The sequence below is a fragment of the Spea bombifrons genome, chromosome 4 (genome assembly GCF_027358695.1).
Source record: "Spea bombifrons isolate aSpeBom1 chromosome 4, aSpeBom1.2.pri, whole genome shotgun sequence".
Classification (NCBI taxonomy): domain Eukaryota; kingdom Metazoa; phylum Chordata; class Amphibia; order Anura; family Pelobatidae; genus Spea; species Spea bombifrons.
The window spans coordinates 85382342-85394119 of record NC_071090.1 but is presented as its reverse complement, the minus strand read 5'-3'; the positions used below and the strand labels follow the sequence as shown (position 1 = coordinate 85394119).

The 11778-nt window shown below is 40.6% G+C and overlaps 1 protein-coding gene across 1 annotated transcript; it reads right to left on the bottom strand.

Moving 5' to 3' along the window:
• Positions 1-3202: 3202 nt before the first annotated feature.
• PDIA3 (protein disulfide isomerase family A member 3) lies at positions 3203-10681 on the bottom strand. Its single transcript, XM_053462301.1, has 13 exons — positions 10429-10681; positions 8027-8105; positions 7200-7317; positions 6553-6660; positions 6154-6283; positions 5675-5794; positions 5349-5474; positions 4871-5053; positions 4613-4721; positions 4406-4534; positions 4239-4318; positions 3981-4038; positions 3203-3675 (listed from the first exon to the last, which is right to left on the bottom strand). Exons 1-13 carry the CDS (start codon positions 10575-10577, stop codon positions 3565-3567), a joined length of 1500 nt encoding a protein of 499 aa, XP_053318276.1. The 5' UTR covers positions 10578-10681; the 3' UTR covers positions 3203-3564.
• Between the last annotated feature and the right edge of the window lie 1097 nt (positions 10682-11778).

The following is an 11778-nucleotide window of genomic DNA, read 5'->3' as shown; positions in this document are numbered from 1 at the left end:
AAATTTTGCCCATTGAATTACATGAAACAGATCAGAAAGACAGTGTAGGCGTTAATGTTGTAAATTATTATTGTAGTTGGAAATGGCAGTTTTTTTAATAGAGTATCTTCATAGGTCATTTATCACTCTTGTGATCAATAACCTGATTTTAAGTTCAAAGGTCCAATTGATTATCAGAACTGCTTCCCAGTTAGGTTACACTGCTAGAAATATTGTTTTCCATGAAAACTGCTAAGCGACCCCAAAACTTTTGAACAGTAGTGTATATCCTCACTTTAAAATTACAACCGCTTAAGCCTGTGTTTTCAGGAAAAGCAATTTGCACCAAGGGCTTAAAGCATTGTAGCAGATAACAGTCTTCCCAGTACGTTCTCAACCCTGCCAAGGCTGTATTAATACATCACAACTAGGAGCAGGCATGATTTGGATGGGACACGCTGTACGGCAGACCCTTTTCCCTTACGGCTGGTGCAACAATGCTCAAGGGTCATATCTTACTGATTTTGCAACGTTACCAAGTATACAGCTCTGGTGTTCTTTGTAGCTTGATGCTATTTAAACACTGCTGTACAGACAGAACTGGATGTTTAAATAAAAATAAAAACTTGTGAATGGTTACCTCGAATTGATTCCTTATTAACCAATATCTTATAATAGTAACATGGCCAAACAATTATACTAACAAGCATCTTCTTAACATGTACTCAAGCTTGAAGGGGTAAAGCCAAGCAGCTCAGAGCGTTCCAGAGATTGCAGATGCTTGAAGGAGACTTCTATATTTAACATAACTATTAAGAATTCACACGACTGTTCATTTAAATTAACCCGTAACAGCCTATTAAGTGGGAAATGTAGTTTGAACACTCCATACAATCAGATAACATGAAAGAAACCCACTTATTAGAAACCGCGTGCAGGTTTAGATGCAAGAGGTAGCCCTGCTGGCTGATCACTCACATTGCAATTAGCAACGCAGGTGCCTGCTTCCTGATTAACATGGCCAGGAGAGAGACTGGAAGGATAACTGGTTTCACCCTCTTCTATATAGTAATAAAACTACAATAAAGTTCAAATATGCCAGTGGTTCAATAAGACACAGGAGGGTATGTGGCACTCTCGTAATGAGAAGCTGCCGAACTTAAATGGTGTTGAACATTTGTTAGCAACACTGAAAAAAATGTGCCATTATATTTTGTGAAGTTGCAAAACAAAAAATTGCTGTGCCATGTATTTCTATAGCTTCAAAACAAGGCCCTACTGGTCCTGAGAAAACACAAAAAATAGATAAGTATACTTTGTATGGGTACACCAACCACAGGAAGGGGGAACCATTTAACAGAAAAAGCCAGCCATTATCTAATTTACAAATAAAAAAATAAAATGTATGTGTGTGTGTACACGTGTACGTGTGTATGTACGTGTATGTACGTGTACGTGACAGCTCCACACTGCTAAATACAGAAGTTAAATCTGAGGAAGCCGACTGATGAAACGCGTTGGGCTGGAGTATGCCCATTGAGGAAGTGGACACAGAGGAATCCTGTGAGAACCAAGCTGTTACTGCTACAACACAGCATTATTCCGGTCCTTTCCACAGGAGTGTTAAAGTATTCTTATATGCAGGCCCGGACTGAGACAAAAAATAGGCCTGGGCATTTAAGCCTGAGCAATTTATTTATTGTTAAAGCCCACCCTTTACATGCCATCTTTGCATTTACTCATTCACACAAATTAACACATTCATTAATGCAGTCTCACAAATCATTCAAGCAATTCATCCACACATGAATTCATTAATTGTCATACGCATTCACACAATTCATCCACACATGAATTCATTCTCATACGCATTCACACTACCCCCTCTCCCCATCGTATCTGCCCCTTCTCACTATGCTCCCCTTTTCACTATGTACCCCCTTCTCACTATCTATCCCCTCTCCCCATTAATGTTGTAAATTATTATTGTAGTTGGAAATGGCAGTTTTTTTTAATAGAGTATCTTCATAGGTCATTTATCACTCTTGTGATCAATAACCTGATTTTAAGTTCAAAGGTCCAATTGATTATCAGAACTGCTTCCCAGTTAGGTTACACTGCTAGAAATATTGTTTTCCATGAAAACTGCTAAGCGACCCCAAAACTTTTGAACGGTAGTGTATATCCTCACTTTAAAATTACAACCGCTTAAGCCTGTGTTTTCAGGAAAAGCAATTTGCACCAAGGGCTTAAAGCATTGTAGTAAATAACAGTCTTCCCAGTACGTTCTCAACCCTGCCAAGGCTGTATTAATACATCACAACCAGGAGCAGGCATGATTTGGATGGGACACGCTGTACGGCAGACCCTTTTCCCTTACGGCTGGTGCAACAATGCTCAAGGGTCATATCTTATTGATTTTGCAACGTTACCAAGTATACAGCTCTGGTGTTCTTTGTAGCTTGATGCTATTTAAACACTGCTGTTCTCACTATCTAACCCCCTTTGCCCCTTCTATCTAATTAAAACATCGGGTTGTTTTTTTTTTGTTTTTTTTTTTTACTTTAACATCCTCCATGTTAAATAAAGTAAAAAATAAATAAAATACACCCCCGATGTTTTAATTTAAACGCTGGTGGGGGTTCCCGGCCCCTTAGAGTGGCGGAACCGGTCGCAGCTGCGGGCGGGCTTAAGGGGGCCCTTATGCCCTGCGTTAATGCGGCCGTAGAGGCCGCATAGGCCCAGTCAGTTCGGTCCTGACTGGGCCTATTTTAAGGTAGGGGCCTGGAGCTGCAGCTCCATCAGCCCCTAAGTCAATGCGGCCCTGCCGCAGCCCGGCCCACCGGGCAAATGCCCGGTGTGCCTGATGGCCAGTCCGGGCCTGCTTATATGTAAGATACTACTTTTTTATTTATATTAAAAGCAACTACTTTTTTTTTTTTTTTTTTTAACTCTTTCTCCTCTGGTCTTTTCTGTTACACCGGTACAAAGAAGAAACTCGATTCCCCAGAAGGGGCTCTATGGGCTTCCCAACAGAGGAACCTATTGAAGAATCCACTTTAATGAATTTAAGTATTTAATTTCCGCACATATAGTGGTGGTTGTAAATTTTGTGCAGCACTTTATTTCTTTGTTTTATAGAAGTTAAATCTTCATCTACTGCCTAAATGTGAGCTGCAAAGATTAAATTTTTACGTAGTTACACGTACAAGATGACTGCATATTTTGGGTAGGGGGGTGTTTATTGTTGATTTTTCCCAAATGTACAAAAAAATAGAAACAAATAAAAGAACCACTATCAAATGAAGACTCCCCCCTTCCCTCCCAAACTTGATGGAAAAGTGGTGCCCCCCCTCAACAAGCCACACATATTCAGAGTCCTTGGATATTTCCAACAGTGCATCTAAGAAAGAGCTAAATTGACGGACGTGTCCCCATTCAATAAAGAAAACAGAAATCCTGGCACACAATGCGTCCATCACACCATGTCCCCCCTTGGATCCCAGCAATGTCAGGACAACAACCCCACCCTGCAGCTTATTCTGTGTGGTCGATATAAAACGCTGCTTTTAGATGAATTTCAATTTACAATTCTTGCTTCTTTTTCTTCTTGGGTTTTTCATCTTCCTTAATGATTGGAGGGTTCGTAGCCTCCTTCTTCAGATAGCTGAGGAAGTCGCTGACCTCTCTCCCTCCCTGAAAATAAACACATTTGTCAGCTCTTAGAAATCAACCCGATTCAACATGTAGTTTTGAAGGCAACAAAATCCAGCCCCCCAAAATAGTCTTCCTCTTTGTACAAAAATTATTAAACCTGTTCTTACAGAAATCATTTCAATGGGACATTTGATTTCAGATGCAACATGTTTTTATTCAGTCTTCAGATTAGGCAAAATATTGAGGTTTTCCTCCCCCATAACAAGGTGCTGAGCTTGAACTAGATGCAAACCAGTACAGTAGATATGCAAATATTACACAACCCACAATAGACAGCAACTCACCTCATATCTCTTTGGACTTTGCTTGCTTCCAGCTGGGGAGAAGTAGATGGTAGGGAAACTAGATACAAAAAATGTCTGAATAAGTACACACACAAGAGACGCCATAAAGAGCCACAAATGACACCACATTTAAATGCACTTCTGTGTTCATGAGTGAAACCAGCCACAAGGTGGTAGAACATATGGCAAGAAGCAGGACACTGAAGAGCTGTATTTAAAAATAGTCTTAGTAGTGTCTTCCATGGATCATAAACTTACCCTCTAACTTCATAAAGAGAAGGCACATCATTGGCAGTAGCATCCATCTTGGCAATGACAATATTTGGATCAGAGGCAAGCTGTTAAAATAAAAATATATATGAATGATACTATACACACACACACATTAAAGTGAGGGTCTCAAAAAGAAATATGATAGTCCATACCTTCTCTCCAAGTTCTTTGTATTTGGGCTCCAAGTTCTTACAGTGTCCACACCAGGGTGCATAGAACTCAATCAGAACGTCTTTGCTATCATCATTCACAATTTCATCAAAATTTTCCGCTACAAGCACCTAAAGCAAAGACATAATGCTGTAACAAAATTCAAAAAAATAAATAAAATAAATCCATAAACTAAAAAGCAGCCCCACCTTCACTGGACCGTCATTGTTCTCAGGAACGGGTTCAGACTTCAAGTATTTCTTCAGTTTACCATCAAAGTAATCTTGAAGGAATCTCTCCAAAGCCTTCCCGTCACGACTAGAAAGGTTAGAGGCACAGGTAAGTACGAGGAAAAATGCCCCAGAGCACCAGAAGTAAAGTAACAGGAATCATGAAAGATACATAACAGAAATATGCCTGTAAGTTAAACAGCAACATGTCAAGCTTAGCGTTGGATTTAAACTTACGAGAATTCTTCCTGCATAACATATTTGTCTCCTTTAGCAGTTTTAATTCCAACAACAGGAAGATCCCCAGCACTGGCGTCCAGACCAAACTCGGATACTTCATGGCCAAAAGATTTACGACTAGCAACTGCAAAATTCAGCTTATGGCCGGCATCTAGGAACTTCTTTGCTACTAGCATAACTCTGGAATTAAGGGGTAAACATGGGTTAGACATTCCAAAACAATGAATTCATTTGGAAATAGTCAGGGAGAAATTGTATGTTTAGCAGTAACAAACTGTACTTCACACACTCAAAGTCTGTTTTATGCTATAAAGGAGCAAAACCACTATAGCATTTGGCAAGAATATGCCAGACATTCCCTCTGATGTGCATCCAGTGTCCACAGGAGAGCAATCAAACACCACACCTTTGTACCCCTTAGCTTAACATTCCAGTATTATAGTTTTATGATAACTCGCTTGGACAGATACATCACCTATTCCTCCAATAGTTGGAACCCTTTGCATTCTTCTCATAGTCAACATCATAATAAGCCACCAGCAGATCTTTCCCTTGAATCAATTCTCTGTTGTCTTCAGTCATGTGGGGGCAGATACCAAAGCTGCATGAAATGAAATATAGAACAAGTTTAATAGATCAGCAAACAATTCTACCTCTCAAAATTCCCAGCTCATTTAACATGGATATCAACCGGAGGCTTGCTTTGCCTATGGCAAGGCATGTGACGGAGAGGGTTGTTTTTATAATATAATATATATTTAGAAATAAGACAAAGTCACCTAATATTTACTATTTACTCACATATTGTCCTGGATGAATTTCTTAATCTTGTTGCTAGTAATTTTCTCATCAGCAGGGAATGAAACGGTGCTATCTTCAAATTTATTTGCAAGACGAGGAGGGCGGAACAAGACTATTCCCCTGAAAGAAGAAAACCAGTACATTATTTAAACAAGGGAGACTATCAAGTGGGGTTTACAGCTCAATATCACTGTATAAAGTTTGAGATAGTTGTAAGGGAGTGGTTAGATAAGTGGATCAGCCACCCAGAAGTGGTAGAGGTAAATATTTAACATGTGCAGGATAAAGCCATCTTGAATACAAGACCAGGACTGAATAAAGTGAGGTCTTTACAGCAGAACCAAGTGGGCAGATTAAGAAAGTGGTACCTACACTGCTGAAGCCTCTGAAAAGAAGAGATGGGGGCTCAGACAGCAATGTAAAGATGATATAAGTTTTAGAAAAAGAAATGACAGCCAGTAACTCAATGTCATACTTACTCTCCGTTGGAATCATATTTATTCACAAGTTCATCCTCATCTGTGTGGGCAAATCTGTAGTTCTCTCTGAGGCTGTTGGCTGCTTTCAAGAACTCTGAATGAGCAGTTTCATACAGATTGCGGAAGAAACCTAGGCAGTTTTAATAAAGTATAGTTTAAATTATAGAATTCTCAACAATAAGATACCAACGTATGGCTTTTTGCACAGTGCGTTTATCAAGAACCACTTTGGCATCAACCGCCTGCATTCATCATTTTCACCACATTCTGTCTTTAGTGAGAACACAGAAGCAGACAGCATGAACGCAGAACGCCTTGTAGCACTTACAAGTCATCCCCATGCCAGGCTTACGTTTACAAGTAACTGGTAGTGAAGTATACTTTAACAAGTCCACTCACCCACAACTGAAGCGTCTTTGTCTGCAATGAATTTTTCAAACTCCTCCACAGATTTGAGATCCAGTGATGCGGGGCCGGCCTGTTTCTTCATGGTGCTAACAATTCCATCTTGGATAAGAAAAAAAAATAGGAATTTCATGTATAAAACAAAATACACAACCAATGTACTGAAGATATTTTAATGTATGCGGCACTGTGTTCCATGTGTTTATAAAGCCTTCTGTAGTGTTCGAATCACTGCATACTGTTCAGTTAGCAATTATTTTCAATTTCAATCAACTTAACTGTTAACACCGCTTCCCTCCGACATTCTAGCTACTATTATGTATATTGAAATATAGCATAGGCAACTAGTGCCTGTGCAGCGCATACAATTGTATATATTTTAAAAATATAAATTTTTTATTTATAGGTTGGCCCAGGTGGCTGCCAGATGCAGACATCTGAAAGGCCCAATTCTTTTGACATACCAAACACTTGAAGAAAGCCAGTGACATATACACAAAACAGTTACCATACACATTACAGAGTGTAAACCAGAAATTTCTTCTGTGATGTACGAGCTATATAAAATATATATTATATACCCCCTTGTTCTTTAATCTTTATTTGGTACAGGGAGAAGTGTTTCTTTACAGTTTGCTTACCTGCAGTTCTCGGTCCATCATAAGCCCCAGACTCCTCACCATCCCTAAATATTTTCAGGGTTGGGTAGCCACTGACTCCATATTTGTTACAGGTGTTAGAATTGGCCGTGCAGTCAACCTAGAAGACAGAACGAGTTTGATAGCAGTTTCTTCACTTGGGAATAGACCCAACAGCGTTAAGCCTTCATTTCATGACAGGCAGCAGTTTGCAGGGTCTTACATGAAGACCGGCAGAAAGCTATTTATACTCTTTTTTTCCTGTTACGTTTTACTTATGAACACTTCTTCCCCTCCGTTAGTCTATTATAGGGTATAGTCGCTAATCAATGAGTCTGCAGTGTTTAGTAGATGAGTTGAATATTTTAACTCCATAAACATGCATCCCTGATGATCTTGTTCTGCAGAACCAACTCAGCCCTTACAGCAGCACAAACTCATTTTACAGTTGAAATATCTAACTGTGGCTGTCACATAAATATACCCCTTTTGGGTTTTGTGCAGTGTATCCCAGGGTTTTCAACACAGTATTTAGAATGGTTTATCTAGAAGTCTTTAAAAACCTTCTTAAAACTCATGTAATTACTAAACCCCTTCTGTATAAATATTCCTGAATCAGTTGACCCTGTGGCATTTTGAGAACAATTAAGACACAATATCACTTGTTTATGTATCAGCAATTCCTTAAAAAGATTTTTAAAATGGCTTTATTAAAAAAAAAAAATACTGAATATAAAATGGATTTACACAAAGAATGATTGACGCTAAAGGTTAAATAGTAACAGGAAAACAAGCAGTGGATTTATATAGGTGAATAACTGAAGTCTCACCTTGGCTATTGAGAGTGTGCCTTTAAGCCTGGTGGCAGCTGCCTCATATTCAGGAGCGAGTTTCTTGCAGTGGCCACACCTGGATAGAAGAAGAAAGAATCCACTTAATATTTAAGGCCATTAAGGAAAAAAAAAAAATTAAACTCCTGAGAACATACTGACAAAAAAAAAAAAAAAAATTCTTCTACGAAGAACCAGCACTGCAGAGTGGTGTAATGGTATCAGTGCACCTGCTATAGAGAGTTTTGGTGAAATAAGATATCGTCACAGACTTTTACAAACAATAGACATCCCGCGTTCTGGAAAAGTAGAGATCTTTAAATGGAGACACACAATAAGTATATATTGGTATCCACATCCAGACTGCCAATAAGGGTAAACAAACCCCTTGCCCCGTAACAGGTGTTAATAGTCTGCGTGTCATCGCACCAGGATCTCATGTTTATTCTGTTCTGCAGCCCGAGCAAACTATAAAGCAAACTTTCTGCTACTCATCAACCTGCCGCCATACCAAATATCAAGAGCCACCCAACCATAGCAAGCACAATGAAGACTGTTCATAGCAAACCGCCGCGGACGTTACCCACGAGCTCACACTATCAGCCTGGACCGATCAAGCAGGTAGATTGCTGAGATTTATTTAGAGTTCCACTAAACCTCTGCAAGAAGGATTACTGAAATATGCAAAAGCTAAAAGTTAGGCTCAAAAGGCACGTCAGAAAGCAGGATCCAAACGTTCGATTTTCTCCCAGTTGACATAACAGACATTGTGTGGGTTTGAGCTCTGTTTTAGCATCCAAAGGGATTGTTATTTGATTTTGAGATGTGAAATGCTAGTTTTTGGAGTTTTTTGTTATTGTATGGCTATAGGGAAAAGTTTTTTTTGTAAAAATCAGAGACCCTATAGGTTAATTCACTAATTGCAGATGTTAAGCTGGCGGGGACACATGAATTCGACTTGCAGTAGGACGTTAAACCCCAGTTTGCAGATATTAACATATTTCTTCATAGAGAGCGGATAAGATCGGATACGTTAAAACCGTTTCTCCTTATCAGAGCACTTTTTCCTTTAAGAAATTACTACATAGAAAGGAAATGTTTCATTAAAGACTTCACGTGCGAGAAAGGATTGAGCTTCCCTCCAGCCAATAGGAAGAGGCCACCAAGTTCATGGTGTCGAATAAGAAGTAGACACCACAACAGGGACACACCCATTATTTCTTAACAGGCTGGAGCGGAGCAGAGCATGCTGGGAGGAGTAGTTTAATAATTGAGCTGTTCAGGCTGCAGTGAGCTGTCGGGAACTACAATTCCCTACTGTTAAGGGGTGCATGGAAACTGACAAAGCAACTTTAACCAAAAGTGAAAGAAACCCTAAAACAGAACATTAATAAACAGAGAAATGCGTAGCTCGTTTAACTTGATTAGATATAAGTTAGATATAGGGAATAAGTTTAATTTGCTGGGCAGATCACCAACAGCATTAAACCATTTCTGGCTTCTTACAACCCACTCGTTATGGAGCCAAACTCACCCCGATCTGTCTCCTTGCCTCGATACTAATTCCAGGTAAAATGAAATAAGGAAAAGCAAAAACCCCCAACGGGATTGATTGGTTCAAAGTGGGCTACTAACCAATTAAGGCACTCAATAGCATAGAGGAAATCAATTCATCTCACTCAAAATGTAGACCCAAGATGAGTTATCAGAGCCATGGCGCTCCGATAACTCATCTTTTAGGAGTTTCTCAGACACATGGTTTGTCCTTCCTGAATACGTCATTTACTGCAATACATTTAGACCAAATCACTCTCCACTACCCGGTTTCTAGTGATCTCCTCAATGTATGAAAGCATGTGTGAAAGAAATACACAACATACAATGTAACAAACTTGAAACAAAGTAGCTTGTGTTGCTACTTACTACACACCAGCTAAATGGGCAAGGCAGTCAGGTGACCTGGAACACACTGGTATTAGCTACAGGTACGTTCAGCTCTATTGATTAAGACAGAGCAGGATTCCTGACATGATGGGCGTGTTATGAGAAGGCCGATGACAAGACAAGAAGTGTGGGTGGCAAGGAGATGGCACACAATGGGCTAACACATGCTCCTTAGCTGCTAATGGCACATTACAGTGATCACAAGGCCTGCATTTAAGGCATACATGCAAATAAGGGCGATTTACAGAAATGGCCAAGTGATGGGTAGTGCAGAGTATACGGGGGGGGGGGCTTAAGAAATAAGCCATGATGGAGGGAGATGTCAGTGTGATCTCTGCGGAGGTGCCTGGATCTGGGCCCAACACCACACTGCAAGAAAACTGGAAGGCAATAAGTAGGCGAATGCGGCAGAACAGGCCAGCCTTATAAATGCAGGAAGAATCACGATGCACACTCACCAGGGAGCGAAGAACTCAACGAGCAGGATGCTATGCTGGGGGACAACGCTGGCAAAGTTGTCATCGGTAAGCTCCAAAACGTCGGAGGCCCAAGCCGTTGAGGCGGCTGCACCCAGGAGGAAGAGGGCGCAGAGGACGCGGTGTGTCATGTTGGGATGTCAGTCGGCGGAGCTGGGGAACTGCCTATCAGCTCAGCGCGTCTCAGCAGCACTGCAGGACCTAGGCGAGTAGGGAAGCCGGGAAGAGGCAAACCTTGCCGGAAGTAGCCGCGGCCGGACCCGGAGCCGTAGTGTGGCAGAGCCTCATTGGTTCCCGCTGGATGACGTCAAGGGAGGGGCGAGGCCCTAGAGTCAGACAGGCTGCAGGGCGGGAATGACCTGCGCCCACCAATGGATGGGCGTGGAACTTGAAGGAAAGAGGAGAATTTAACCAATAGAATCGTTTTATGCATGTCACTTGGCTGTGGAATACGGTCCACAGGAGGAGTTTTTTGTGCGCATCCAAGCGCGGAGGTAGACTAGTGACATTTTAACCATTGAAATTCCGTGTTAAAAAAAAACTTATATAATGGTATCATTATATTACATATAGATATATATGGCTGGCGATAGGTAGTTTATGGTGTTAGAACTCGTTGTTAATTATAACGAGGAATGTTGTTTATTATTAAAGCAATAAGGAGACTATAAACACTTATATGTTATAATATAATTAATTTAAAAAATGCAGTCATATAACACAGCAATTATACTCACCCAATTTCCTCTCTTCCAAAAGTGCATTTCACTGCTAGGATATGCCGCCATCTTTACATTTAAGGGTTTTAACACAATTGTTTATATAGGTTATGGTTTATTATATAGAATGTATGTGATGGTACAGTTGTTAAAAGTTGCAGGCTGGGAGCTTTTCTCCAGGGTTCAGGCCTAGGTAAACGGCTCAAGTTAAAGTTACTGAAAGGCACTGATTGCGGAACATGGTCAGCGTTGACACAAATTGGTGGACTGCATACATTGTATAAGGAAGACAACAAGGAAGACCTAATAATGATAATAAATGCATCATATGGACTGGGCCACGTGTAGAATTGTAAATGTAACTACGGGGTGGAAGAAAATCATTTGCTAGGGGTTCTGAGAAAAATGCAACAGATGCATGAAGTTCTAAACTTCTTAGTAGTTTTGCACTTTAGTAGTCAGTATGACCTCCCCCATGTGTTCCTCGCAGCCCTTACTCTTTTACTTCCCTGTATGCATACCTGAGAACTTTCGGGTTCCAGCTACCTCTAGCCTACCCTTGCAGGATGTGGCCAGGACTACCCGCTGACATCTCGGGAGGTCCCACTGATGT

Coding starts and splice junctions, on each gene's coding strand:
- PDIA3 (XM_053462301.1), bottom strand. CDS start 10,577: ATGACACACCGCGTCCTCTGCGCCCTCTTCCTCCTGGGTGCAGCCGCC. Junction 7,318..8,026: donor GCACACTCTCAATAGCCAAG/GTGAGACTTCAG, acceptor TCTGTCTTCTAG/GTTGACTGCACGGCCAATTC. Junction 4,319..4,405: donor ACAAAGAACTTGGAGAGAAG/GTATGGACTATC, acceptor TTATTTTAACAG/CTTGCCTCTGATCCAAATAT.